General features: G+C 35.7%; 1 protein-coding gene across 1 annotated transcript in view; it reads left to right on the top strand.

The window, feature by feature from the left end:
* The window catches only part of CNTNAP2 (contactin associated protein 2), a gene marked incomplete at both ends in the record, with an annotated part of 1,150,499 nt that overhangs the window by 1,072,464 nt on the left and 62,760 nt on the right, over positions 1-15,275 (top strand). Inside the window, one exon of the mRNA XM_084306678.1 lies at positions 11,972-12,065. Within this exon, the coding sequence (XP_084162804.1) occupies positions 11,972-12,065 (94 nt within the window). The remainder of the gene's footprint in view (positions 1-11,971; positions 12,066-15,275) is intronic.

Genomic DNA, 15,275 nt, shown 5'->3' with positions numbered 1-15,275 from the left:
TTTTATATGTCTTTAAAAAAAAATAAAATAATAATAATAATAAAAAAAAGCCTACCTAAATAGAACTACCTAAAATAGATCCCTGACAGTTATTTTTTCCAGGCATCAAAAAGAAACATTTTCAGTGGATTACAATGTTATTTGACTGAGGGTTTCAGTACTCAAACTAACAGTGGATGTTCTGAAGTAGAATTGTCAGAAAATTAGAAAATTGCAAAATGACAGATATTCTAAGGAATATATAGCTGATAGATCTAACCAATTTTCATGTTTTTGGAGGTTGGGGTGTGTACTTTGATATATACATATTTCTTGAATGTTGCTGTATTTGCACTTACTTCTCTCACTGCTAAATAGAAGTTAAAGACTACCTGCAGTTAGGTTGGCTTCTGTTACTGAAAGCTTCTATTTTGTGTATGTCATGTATTCTGTGGAGCAAAATCTGCCTAACTTAGACAGCTGTAAAACTGAATAAATTATTTGCTAAAGGAATCACATGAAATACCTTGCCCATTTGGAAATCATATACACAGTTAAGTATCCCAGTCTTGTACCAATTCACCTACATTTAGGATCTGATATTTTTTTCCCAAGTATTTTATGAGACAGCTACCTGTGTATGGCTTTCAAGAGCCACAAACATTTTGGTTAGTGTTTCTCTGCTGAGGTAAAAATTTCTTAATCTAAGCAGTGTTCATAGAACACAGCTGGTTTATTGAATCAAAAAACAAAACAAAACAAAAAAAAAATCAATTTGAGTCGTATTAAACTAGACTGCATGTAAAATATTAAACTGCATGTAAAAGAACAGGGAAAGTATTGACCCATTGTGGTGGGTCAATAAGAAAATCCAGCAAATCCAGAAATCCTACCCATAATATATCCTGAAAAAGAAAGTTACTATCAAATGCTGTTTGTTTTCCATAAGGAAGTTGATTCTGACACTCATCTGGTTATGTTCTGTAAATGAAAGAACTGATATGAACAGAGATGGATCTGGTAAATAGATTGTTCACTTGAAAATGAATCCTACTTTCAGATATAAGCTCTTCATCATGTTTGAAAATATAGATGGTAGAGATATATTTTTTTCTCAGTATTCAGAGGACAAATCACAAAGTATGAGTTTTCTCTTGCAGATCTGAGCAATGAACATCTGAGTAGACTTTTATTTCTTGCTAACTCTTTCTCCAACCTGATGAGCAGCTGGTTTGCTTGCTTTTAAAGAAGACAGCTTGCTTGCCAGGTGCTATTGCTCACACTTCCACACTTCCACATGGCATAAAAATGTCACAGGAAGGATTTATTTCTCATCAAAGCTTTAATTCAAGAGCACTCTATTTCTGAAATCTCAACCACAAGTTCATACTTATTATATCTGTCCTTCTAACTTGCTATAATAACCCTGCAGTGCCAGAGAGATTTAAAAAACATGAAGTGAGGTAATAAATTGCTACTATATAAACTATGTGAACCTGAGTTTTATCATGATTCTCAGGAGTTTCATTTATATATAAGTAAATTAGAGGGCTCATTATTGAACAACGTGAGATCTCACCCAACGCTGGAAGACATGAGAGAACTAATTACTTACATAAAGTCAGAGTTATTGTCCAGTCAATTGGAATTTGAGTTGAGCCTTGAAATAAATGTATCCACACTATTGTGTCTCCACAACATAAGTAAATGTATATGTAGCTTGATTTTGATTAGAATTGCATCACTATTCCTAACACACCAAGACAGTCAAGACTAAAGGTAGAAGAAAAGACCCCTCAAAAGGGTTTTATATTTCAGTTTTCTAAATTCACTGTCTTCAAACTAATTAATAATCAGTTTTACATTAAAGAACAATCTCCCATTTGTGATGTCAGTGGTTCATCAAGGATAAGATTGAAGATATGTGGTTGATTTAGGTGTCAGAAAAGCAAAATGACATAAATACAGGGACAAAGACCTGTATATTTTCTGTTGTTGCAATGAAGGGCTGCAAACTTACAGTAGCTAATTAGAATTCCTGTCTCTCACTTCTACTAAAATATCACACATTGAAGGCTGCATTAATTCACCTGTGGACAAGAAAAAGCCCAGACTGACAGATGGGGAATGTGTTATCCCAGCAAACGACACTTCAAGATCTGAGCTTTAGTTTTAAGAAGGCAAGTTCTACTTCATTTGACTTCATTAGAAGTCTTCATGCTTCAACAGAGTATTTTCCATATCATAAAAACCGGATCACTCTTTACCAAGTTTTCATGGGTGATTAAATCTATTCACACATCGGTAGTTTTTTCTTTTAAGAAGGTCAAGGATAAGAAACTCTCTAGCAGAGGTTCTGATCTAAAGCTCATTGAAGTCAATGAAAGGCCTTGCATTGACTTCAGTAGGCTTCAAATTATACCTTAAAGAACTGTGACAGTTGCTTCTCTAGTGCAAGACTCACACCAGTCTGGATTAGACACATTTTAGTTCTACTGTCATTTATTGGTTTTAATTCTGTTCTCTTACACAAATGCCATATTGGCATGTTATGAAACAAGCAACCAAAAAACATATGATGTGCTTTAATTTTTATTGGAATAAATTGTGTTCAGCTGATGCTGATGCTGAACACAATTAGACAAAGCATCTCAGCTTCTATGCCAAGATATTCTTATGCTCAACAGACCTCCAGTTCTTCATACCTTCTTCAAAACCATTTCTAGAAATGAGTTAGGAGTTCTAGTGTCTTCTTTGTTCCCAGAAATGATTAGACCTGAGCAGTTTCCACAGGACTCCACTTTCCCAAGCCCAGCCGTACACTTTCAGGACAATTAGCAGCAGCCTGCACACATAAGCTCAGAACACCATATCCAAGGATAGCTGACTGTTCTCTCTTTCAGGCAAGAACTGCAGTAGAGAGGGTATACACAACAATACCGCTGTGTATACGATACTATATGTTCATAATACCAGTTGTTGACCATTCAGAGTGAACATGATTTTGAATTTTTATGGAAATCTTGGCCTGAATCAGCTGTTCATAAAATTCAGAATAATCCTGAAAATGTATTCTGACCTCAGCTGTTAATAAGATTCAGAATAGTATTGGAAATGTATGGATCTATGTTTTCCACCTTCACCAGAGGCAAGCAGTAGAAATACCCAGCATCTGTGAAAAAATAATCACTGAAAGATGTGCCCCGACCCAGCTGAAACCCAGAAGAAACAGAATTTTTGCAAGTCCATTGTCTTATGCTCTGCACTACAGGAATAGAGATAATATTTGTGAACTCCTAGATTCTTCAAAAATGAGTCATATCAAGTTATTTCAAAACTAATCTGAAGTACAAAATACAATGATAAACATATTTGCAATTAAATAAATGGGTATAATAGAACAAAGCAGTCTGCAAGTCTCAAGCTTAAATGCAATAAATATATCAAAGATTTTTTTAAGTATAGATTAAGCTTTGATCACATTACTAGGAATGGGAAATTTCTCACAGACTTCAGTGAGGTTATAATTTCACCTACTACCACTATTGTTATTGTGGTATCATACCTGTGAATCTTGTTTTATGTACTTTGAAGCCTGAGCAAAATATGGTCACTCTGTTTGATATCTTGCTTAATAGGAACCACAAAATTTCACTAGATGATTTTCTGCAGCTAACCCAAAAAGTGATGATAGCAGTATAACACATCTTCTAGAAAGACTTTTATCTAGCTTTAAAGACTTCAAATGATAGAAAATTTTCCATATCCTTTGGCTATATATGCCAATGGTTAAATGTAATTTCTGTAAAGTATTTGCACCTAATTTACAGTTTGAATTCTGCAGACTTCAGCATTTAACTTTGGGACCTCTACATCTATGCCTGATAGATGAAAGTTGTTCGGTGTCAGATATTGTTACCCTTCACACTTTCCTAGCAATGTTAATTGGAACATCTTTTCATCTTGTCTATAAGAAGTTAAATAAATTAAACTATTTTAGTTTACTATCTGAAATCCATATTTTTTGAGCCATAAAACAATTTTATAACTCTTCTCTGAAAACCTTACCTTTTCATAACGTTTTGAAAACCTTTGTCTTAGATATGGTAATGGTGGTTATGTTATGAAAACATCTTTCTCTATTTCCTACAGTTTCTAGGCAAACATGTCCCTAAGACATCCTTTGGGCAGTGCTGTAAATTGTCTGAATGCAAAGAGTTGTTTAATGACTGGCTTAATTAATATTTCACTGGCTTATGGGGGGTGAGGCAGTACAGTTCATGATTTGAAAGAAACCATTAGAGAGTATCCACAAATTCCATAGCAGCTGAACTGAATAAAATGTTTCAAATATCCAGGATTTTAACCACAGGTAAACATGTAAATCATAGTTAATATCACTGTAACAGTATTTTTTTTTTTTCTAATAATCAGATGTATCTATTGTATTTAATTAATTTCCAAACAGTTTTTTAATTTAAAGGAAAAAAAATCTTTTCTTACAGCTGAAATAAATTATAATCTTTATATATTTATTAATCTGTATTTAAATAAATTTAGTGACCAGTGATAGGACCCAAGGGAATGGAGTCAAGCTGCAACAGGAGAGGTTCAGGCTGGGTATCAGAAAGAGGTTCTTCACCGAGAGGGTTGTCACGCACTGGAACAGGCTCCCCAGGGACATAGTCATGACACCAACTTTGTCAGAGTTTAAGAAGTGTTTGGACTGTGCAGTGGTATGGTCTGAATTTTTGGGTAGACGTGTGATGCCAGGAGTTGGACTCGATGATCCTTGTGGGTCCCTTCCAACTTGGGGTATTCTATGATTGTATGAAAATCTCTGAAGATACTTTATTTCCATTATACATTCTCATTCTGCAGAGGCAATGTATTATTCAAAATGAGACCAAAAAAGGAAAGCTCAGACCACTTTCTATAGAATAACTACACATTACTTCTATGTGTTTAATGCATTAACACACAATTTATCCCTAGCTAGTTCTCAATTAGAAGCAACAAGATTTTTTGTTGTTGTTGTTCACTGCTTAATAATTTACCTATGTGGTTTTTTGTGTGCATGGGATGTCCATGAGTTACTAGCATTTTAGTTGATATAATCTTTCATTGAATTTACGCATCTTTTTATTTTACTGTGTCACTTGCAATCTTTCAGTTAAAGACAGAAATATAGGTAGGTAGGAAACTTATAAATGAGCCATTTCTACTTCCCTTTCATGCACAATGGAGTTGGTAAGTGGCATCTGCCAAAACACATCCCTGACAAAACCCAGCTAGCTGAAAGTCAGACAATATGTTTTCATAAATAAAAGTCCATATCACCGAGTAGTAAATAAGAGAGTGAAATATCCTTATCCTGAAGGTCAGAACACTGGAGTCAGATTTTTCTCTTACTGGGGAAAAACACAGTCCATACAGATACATCTGAGGGTAGCATCTCATTCTGTGGTTTTCCTGAGGGAAAAACAAAGGTTTCTCCCTCTCTGTGTATCAGCTGAGATAGTTTAAAATCTTGAGGACTCCTGGAAGAATATTATTCTATTCTGTAAAACCACTCAGACTTAATATGAGAGGAGCTCTTCTACAGATCCATCCTTTTTCATACGTGTTTTCAGTAGAGCCTGTATTGATGGCTTCAGAGGAATTTTTCAGTTGTCTTGTCCCAGACTTTGACTGTGTCCAGGTCATATATCATGATAACACAGAAGTTAAATGTCTTTCTCACCCTACACTCCCATTTACTCCCATTAAAGCTAGTGCATTCAGTGCACAATGGAGTATGGTATAGTCTGATAGGTCCACAGTCTGTGTATCAAACCAAAGCAAAGGCCTGCAGAGAATATCAAAATGCTTATCTGCCTCATAATACATGTTGCCAAATTTGGCTTATGTTGAGACTAGATCCTTCCTCTATAATTTATTTCCAATGGTGAATGTGTGCATGCTTTCTTTGGCCTGTATGATTGCTGTTTTGGCATCAATTTTTATTCAAATTAAAGAAACAAAGAAAGAATAAAAGAATCATTAAATATTTTCAGGATCTAAGAAAAGCCTAGAAAAGTCAAAACTCAACATGAAATAGATGTTTTCCATTATATGGCAGCACACACTGGACAAATTAATGTCCTGTGAAAGTCATCTTTAGGTACATGAGGTACATCTCTTTAATTTTTATCACTTGGTATTATATGACCTGCTATTGCCTCTGCTAAAGTTTGATGTAATTCACCTATTAAAAAGACCAATAAAAAGTTCACAGATATCTGAAAGAAGCATCAGAGAATTGTTTCCTTTGAAGCGTCAGAGAATTGTTTCCCTTCCTTTGAAGGCTGCCAGACTAAACATGTCCTTTTCCTTATCATGCCTTCTCTACATTTTAAGTCATGCATCTAAGTTTCTATTTAAATGTTATCCAAATATTTGCTGGGTTTTCTTGTTGTTTTTCTTTCATTATGTTTTTGGTTTTTACATTGAGGCAAATTACACCTGATATACAATTTATCAGAGCAACAATGGCTTCAGAAAAACGTAGGACTCTATTGCACATAAGGTATTCAAGTTTTTAAGCATTTTTTTTTATTATTATTATTTTTCTGCAATATATTGTATTGTTGTGGTTTTACCTCGCAGGCAGGTAAGTACCACACAGCTGCTCACTCACTCTCCCCAGCTGGTATGCAGGAGAGAATCTCATGTGTTGAGATAAAGATGCTTTACTAGGTAAAGCAAAATCTACACACACAAGCAAAACAAAACAAGGAATTCATTTGCTACTTCCCATCAGCAGTTCTGCCATTCCCAGGAAAGCAGGGCTTAGTACATGTAGTGCTTTCTTGGGAAGACAAATGCCATTACTCCAAATGACCCCCCTTCCTCTTTCTTTACCCCAGCTTTTATTGCTGAGCACAACATGATACGATATGGAATATCTCTTTGGTCAGTCTGGGTCACGGTCCTGGCTGTGTCCTCTCCCAGCTTCTTGCACCCTCAGCTTCCTTGCTGGCAGGGCAACATGAGAAGTACACAAGTCCTTGGCTCTATGCAAACACTGCTCTGCAGCAACTGAAAACATTGTTGTGTTATCACCACTATTTTCATTACAAATCCAAAACACAGCATCATACAAGCCTCTACAAAGACTAACTCTACCTGAGACAAAACCATGGCATGTATTTATGCTTTACCTGCATCTGTATCCCCTGTTTCATCATGTTAAATTAGAATATAAATTCCAGGGGTGGGGGGAACTTTATAATAAAAGAGTGCAGTTGGCTTTTATTTTTAAAAAACTAAGATAGGTTAATCAAGTGCATGAAATCAGCAAAACAGATCTGCAGTAGTTTCTAAAACAGTATTAACTGTACCTCTATACGAAATTCATCTGAAGAGAGCAAAGTGCAGTGCAATACTTAAGTTTACCTTGCACTGTGCCAGTGAAGTATATATCTCCAGATAAGTACTGAGGCTGCACGTCTGTGACAGTGTAAGCCAGCAAAAAAATGCTGGTTTTTTTGGTCTTACTTTTTATCTGGGTCTACAGTTTGTTCACAGCCTCTGGCTTGTCCCAGATCTGGCTCTGATCTGATCCTCAATAACCTAAATCAAGGACCTTAGCTGACAGAAAACGATCAGTGAAGTACTAGTGCCACACTAAGGAAGGACCTGAATAACAGTAAAAGTGGTTTTGATCATCCTAAGGAATTGCATGGTTGCCACAAAAATTTGCTCCTTTTCTGTTGCATTAAAAAGATAAAATATTAAAAGTACCTTTCAGCTTTTTCCTAAATTACTATAGTGCTCAGGAGGAGCTCCATCTAAACACAAAGAGCTCTTGTCCAAGAGTAGACAAGCTTTTTAATATAAGTGATATATCATTATAGTAATGCAGAAGAGAAATATTATATTGGTAATGATGAGAACACATCTGTGTCTTTATCTTGCTATTATAGAAGTCAATCACAAAGCTCTATTGACTTTCAATGGTGTAAGATTAAGCCTTACAGCATTATTATTGCAAAACTTTTTCAAAATCTTTTTTATAAAATGTCTTCAGCGTAAAGAAAAACCTTATTTTAATAACAGTGTACACAAACACACTAGGTTGACAGTGACTTAGTGATACAGATATAGATATACCCATACTGAATATAATGTGTGTGTGCATATATACCATATATATTTTTATTTTTATTTTTATTTTCTGAGAATACTAAGATGAGGTAGGTGTTATATTTGCCCTTAGATTGATGTGTCTGTTAATCTCAGCACTACTGCCAAGGTTAGTAGCATTATCTAAGTGAACAGTAATTTAAAAGAACGAGCATTTTACTGAACTTCTGCTTAAATCCCAGCAACTTCAGATAAAGACAGTCTGGTTAGCATGACGTGACTTGAAGCTGCAGGTTCCTTAGAAACTGCCATCTACTTTCATCTGTGTGGTGCTCAAAGACATGCTGCGTGTTTATATTAAGCTCAAATGAAATTAATTAGTTTTTAAAGAAAAGTAGCTGCAATGAAAAATCTTAAATGTAATTTTAAAAATGTAATTTAATACAAATCATTACATCAACCTCTGTGTGCAGAGGTTCTATTTAATTTCCATTAAATAATGTAATATATTTTTTCAAATACCATTTGACACCAGTAATTCCTTTTTTATTATGTGTCTTATACTAGACTGATAGTCAAATATTTCAAACAGAGCTTCCAGGTGGCTTAGTTCCAGCTGCTTACACTTGAGCACCCACTGGATGGCAGTAACATACAACTTTGGAAAAAATTCAGTATCATCCTTTAACTCACTGACCTCAAAAATCCTAGATTAATTTCTTCTAAAAAAATAAACAACTACTACTACTACTACTAATAATAATAATAATAATAATAGTAATAATAATAATAATAATAATAATAATGTATTATTATTGTGATTATTATCTAATGCTTGTTTAGAACAAAAACAAGCAATCAAAGCAAATGAATCTCGCCATTCTCACTGTTGTCTTGTGGTGCACCATTTCATTTCAGATCCCTGAATTAGAGAAGTGCATATCTCACAAAACTGGATGTGGAAAGTAATGCAGGCTTCCCCCATAGTACAAGGGATGCCAGACCTGGCAGTGGAGCAGGAGAAGTTTTTATTGCTAATCACAAATGCTTGCCCTCTTACTGATAATAAGACCAAGAAATCAGTATCAAGAGCTTTAAAATGGAGATTTATTTTATCATGTAATCAAAACAACCCAAAACTTCAAATAGAGTTGTTAGCCCCTTGAAATGATTTGTAACTGAACTCATTCTGAAATCTTTCTTTGACTTCAGTGAGATCTGAAAAATATATCCATAACACTAGGTTCAGTTATTGATTCAGTACAACAGGCCAGTTAACATCCCTAAGCTGTGAACTGTCTGTATCTATTAGAGCCTGAAATGCAACATAGCATTGAAGTCTCCTTCTTGCCTTCTCTGGCTCCCACTTCCAGTAGGGTCTTTTCTTCTGTACCATAACAATATGTTATTGAGATGCCATGCTGACATCCCAAATCTCAAGAGGAAACAAAGTCACCAGAAATGTTGGTTGTTTTTTTATTATTTATCTGCTTAAGACCACCTCTCAGCTATTCCAGTGTCAGGGGAATAGGGATGCCTGGATCTTTGACTCCAGTTTGGCTGCACCAGAATGCTGCATATTTTTACTGCCAGCAGTGCCCTGCCACAGCCTATCACTTTGAGCTTTGCCACTGAAATCCCACTGGAGGACTTCAGTGTTCAATCGTGCTAATGGGTCTGCCTCTGCCTGAGTGCTGTACTTATGCAGGTATGAATTTCCCAGGAACTGGCAACAGAGAAGGAAAAAGAGAGAAGGCAGGAAAGTGCTAGTTTCCTGCCCTTTGCTGCCCTGCCACAACAGTGACACCATCCCTGTTTTCAGAGCCATGGAACTGCCGACCACATGCCCATTTGAAGGATTTGGTGAAACACCATGTCATTATTTTGGGACCATAGTCTTAGCATGTGAATGACATCATGCATTTTTGATGGGAAAGACAAAGTGGGAGAATTGTGTCTGGCAGAACAGAGTGCAGGTTGCAATGTTTCTTGGTTCCTGGTGGATTTTCCACCATGGCTTCAGAAGAGCTTTTTAGCAAATATAGTGTGTTTGATTACTTAATTTACAGAACATAAGTTTCGGGTGATGGAGTGATAGATTTGATATTCTAGACCCAAATTATATAAGACTTTAAAAACAGAAACCTAGATCTCAAAGCTATTGTACTGTATAGACAAAAGGCAGCCTGCTATACTTGTAGTGACATGTATTGCAAATAAACTATAGCTTTACATACTTAAGATGTTGAATTTCTTTTAATCCTTAATAGGCCAGCATTTCCACATTATAAACACTGTATTAATGCATGCAAATGCTCACAGTGTTTCATCATTTAAATTGACTTTTCATTTTCATGTATATCTGGCAGGTACAATTAGCATTCCTATGCAGGGTTGACTGCTTTATTACTTGTTCCAATAGTTTGATAATAGACACCCAGACCATGGCTATAACTCTAGAGCTCTAGGATACCCACAGCGCACTGGCAGATGAATTGACAGATTGATAACAGTTATTATGATTTACTAGTATCTAATCAGATCAACCCCACCTCTCAGTTTCCATATCACCATTAAAAATATTTAAACATTCCTTGATTGATTTTGAAAAAGGAAATACTTAATGTTGCTGATTTTGACAAGTAACAGAGTACATGGTACTGTGCAGATTATTCTGTCAGGCAATTGGAAGAACCTAGAAGATGAATCCTGTGCATCATAATGTATCAGAAATAGTACCACTGCAGGCAAAGAAGTTACATGAGGTTAAAATCTTGGCACATGAGGATCAGGCTGGAGGATCAGGCTTTGTGCATCAGTCTTTTCACTCATCATTTCCTGATACAACTCTCCAAAGTCCATATTATTCTATACAGTTTAAGAACTGTACTGAAAAACACCATGATAGCTCTGATACCTGAGCCATTTATATTTATCTTCTGACATAAGAATGTTTTGTGACAAAGTAAAGCCAGAATAAAACAAACAATTGTTGTTCTGCTTTAAGCTTGTGTAATAAATACGTAAGAGGAAAAATAAATAATGAAGATAAAAACTCACCCCTTTCACCCTTTTAAATTGCGAACATCAGAACTCCATTGGTGTGTACTGAACTATCCTAACAGTGCTATTACTAATGTAGGTCATTTTGGTGTTTGTTTGTTTGTTTGTTTGTTTCCCTCTCTCTTCACATTTTTCTGTTAAAAAGCTCCAAAAACAGAAAAAATGCTAATATAAAGTGATCACTGTGCCAGTTTCCTATAGATTAAACTATTTAGCTATGCTGATTACTCTAGAATGTATTCTTAGGCTTCCCTGGGCATCATCACAAATTAAGTTGAACAGCATTTTCAATGAGAAAATAAGAAACATGAAGGGCAAAAATGTATGTCATTAACTTGTGAATTTTCTGAGATAAAGAGAACAGAGAACTCCTGCATTAGTCTGAAATTCCCAGCTATTATCCTGTGGGCAAAGCATGTAAATCTAGCTTTAGCAGTAATATAGGTCCAAAATTGAAATCTTGTATTAAAATAATAAGCTGTTTTGTTGTTGATGATGTTGTTGTTAATGTTGTTGATGTTGTTTTAATTATGTGGAAGTAGACAAGCAAAAGCTGGAAAGGTTCTACTACAATCAGAAGACATAAATGTTCAATATGGTATTTTTCTAGCTTTGTGCACTCCAGAGATGGCAGATGTGAAAGTAGAGGTAGAAACTGCTATTTCCCCTTTATCATAATGAAAGCAGAGCATATCAGGTAGAGTTGTGTTTACATAAGTTCCATAAAGTAGGCCTGATTTGGCAACACGGTAAGCAGGTGGATCTGTTCAAAATAGTCATTATTCGTTTTCTCTTTCCGCAGCTTGATCACTATCCTCCAACAAGTTACAGCCTGCCAACAGCATCTGACATACTGTTCAATTCCCCAAAGGCACTCTTCCTAGGAAAAGTTATAGGTGAGATTTCATTTTACACTTGGTTATTTTATTAGGTATCTTCAGAGAATACTGAAAACCATAAGTGCATGGGACAATGCTCTGCACAGCATTTGCAGCAGGACACTCACTGAACATGTCATTCTAGACATGAAGATGGTGCTACTGGAGTTATACTTAAAAGAAGGGTATGTTCACTTTGTCACATAGACTGATGTGTACACAAATAAAGATCACCTGGCCAATGCAGGTACAATCCAGATACAAGGTAGAGGGACATTTGGAATACCGTATTTGTGCAGTTGTTCTGGACCCTAGACACCCTCTAGGTGTCCAGTGCAGAGAATATGAGAAATCACTGAGACCACTGCTTTTGCAAAAGGTTGCTGAAGTTATTTTGAACAGTATAATTCACTGTGAAGTTGTCATATATTTCATATAATGCCATTATCAGCGCAGTAAGCCTTCCTACACCAACGTATGCCACACCTTTTGTGGCATAACTATCCCTCATCAGTCTGACAAAACTACCACTTCTCACTGGTGACGCCCACCAGTTAGATCATTCAGAAGTCTGTAACCCCTACAAAAACATTCACCCTCTCTACATTTTCTATCCCTTTTATGGACCTTGTTGTTTCTATCCCTTTTATTGGACCCTGCACAGCAGCTACCTGGTCAGCTCCTCAGATGAACTCAAAAAGCAGCACAAATGCATCTTTAACTGCCTTGGCCTTGCTTTTAGGCCATTCTAGTTTCCATAGCTCTATTTCTCCACTACTGCACTTCGAAATGAATTTTCGGGGTCACTCATTTCAAGAATCAGCTATTCCCCTGATACTCATAGCTTTTAAGGCACACTCTTTCCACTTTCAGAGACAGAGGGGTATTGATATTATTTCTTCTAAGTGCTTTGTACATGAATGTGGTTGTCTGAACTAAGTGAAGTGCTTAATTCAGAAAATTGCAAGCTTTTCTTTGTTAAGTGGGATAAAGCAAAAATCTGCAAACCCCATGCACTGATTTTTGAAGTGGAAAAGCAATTGACCTTATAGCTAATGTGACTTTTCAAAGATACATTTTTCCATTAGTTTTGTTTTTAAAAATTAATGTGTTGAACTTCTGTGAAATAGGAAATCAAAGGCCTTTAAAATGGTTGGTTAGTGAGAGAGCCATGAACTATTTTCTGGTGTTCTCAAAGTCAGATATATATGATAGAAAAGATTATGTGACATGATTTTGGTGAGTCACTGGAAATCGCATTCATTCTCCTCTCACTGCACTAAATTCAGGCCATCAGAGTAGAACCAGCTTCCCTACTGAGCCAGGCTACTCTCCTCTTCATTCATGAACTCAAGGCAAGGAGATGAGCATTCAGCAATTGGAATAACTCTGAAGTTAAAGAGTGGGGCCTGACTTGTTCTTCATAGGTAATTGTTATCAAAAATATAAAGTTCAAAAGCTATTAATTTGCTTAAGGGTGTTGCAGTAACTGTCTCAAGTAATGGATTCATTGCCAGAGATTGCTTTGAGATGGCAACTCTTTTTCATGCATCTAAGAAACTGCTACATTATGGCAGTACTGCCTCTGCAATCCACTCTTCTAAATAAACTTAAATTTTTGAATGGTTGTTTGAATTCAGGTAAAACTGGTACTTTCCCTATTACTATGAGCTGATATTTTGGAGGAATCTGAGTGCAATACATGAGATATGTATATGGAGATAGGCATACAACAGAGATAATACTGCAGTGAAAAAGATGCATAAAAGAATGAAGGGAAATAGAAGGACAACTCCTAAAATGCAGAAGAAAACAATGCACTGTTCACCGTGAAAATAAAAAAAATAAATAAATAAAAAATAATAATTTTTTAAAAAAAAGGAAAAAGGAACAAGCACATAATGAAAGAGAAAAAAAAATACTGTGTGTGCTACACTCTCTTAAAATGTTCTGACTGCAGAGTGGTTAAACAGTTGGAGGCACCAAGTTGCCTTCAACATATTCCTTCCCTAAACACTGTTTTCTGTGTTGTGTTTAAGTACTCTGATTCTGAAATTTTCTTTAGGCATTCTTGGAGAATAAAGGGTCTGCAAGTACTGGGCAGATCAGATGGTTCATCACACAATGCTTCATGTCTAGGATACTTAAGTATGGTGACTGAAAGGCCCGATCATAGGTCCAAATAAAATGAGTTGTTGACTCAGTTCTGTTCCTACAGATCTAGACCCAAAACACCTCACATTATTTGCCTCATTTGCAAAAAGTCATGTATGTGTTTCAAAATAGAGTTTTAAGCATCCTGTGACTGTTAATATCACAGGATTTACTTTTTGAGAATAAAGAAATGTAAAGGAAAACAATAGCAGAGACCAGTGAATATAATTTTACTTTTGTTATGTCATAAGGGAAATTTCAAATATCTTGGAACTTATACTTCACATTTCTCTCACTCTTTACAAATAGGATAAACTGAAGAGAGTGATTGAAAGCAATTTTCAAATCTAGAATTTGAAAGAGTAACCATAGTCCTGATAATATGTGTCCTAAAAATCTGTATGGTACAGCTGAAGATTATCATCAGGAAACATTGCCAGAGGAAACACTGAGGCCCACCTTCAGCTCCTCTGCTAACTAAAGGTTAAGAAAAGGCAAAGGTATTGCAATATCCTAAAAGAATAAACAGGTTATATTTCTGTTTTCCCGTGCTACTTATGATTTTAAGTCTCTTACAACAGCATCCCTGTTTCAGAAGATGTTGTCATCAATTGTGACAAGCATTATCATGCCTTTACTATATATTTCATATCCTCTTGTCCCTGGGATTCATTACTTCAGTTGTTAAGTGCATAAGATAGTATTAGAATGGTTGGGAATATGAAGGACAGTGATTCATTTGTTTCCTCTCCTCTGCTTATGTCATTATCTTTTGCTGAATATGGTATTTTATTAAGTAAAAAAGCAAATCAGTACTGAAGAAGCAAAAACAAAAACAAACAAAAAAATCCCGTGTCCTTTTGCCAAAGAAAAAGTGAATTTATCTCCAGAAACACTGATTTCCTGGTGTAAAACTTGTGCATCTGACCATCACTGTTGATCAACTTTACTGTGCTATTTTCAGAGTAATGTTGAATGAGGGAGGAGACCGTTAACACTTACACCAGTTCAGCAGTCTGAAAGGCAAAGTAGATGCAGAATGCAGTATCTTTAAAGCTTCTAATTTTCACATCG

The sequence above is a fragment of the Netta rufina genome (genome assembly GCF_964035555.1).
Source record: "Netta rufina genome assembly, chromosome: 2".
In the NCBI taxonomy this organism is placed as follows: Eukaryota; Metazoa; Chordata; class Aves; order Anseriformes; family Anatidae; genus Netta; species Netta rufina.
The sequence above is the reverse complement of the archived record's forward strand: the minus strand, read 5'-3'. Positions and strand labels throughout refer to the sequence as shown.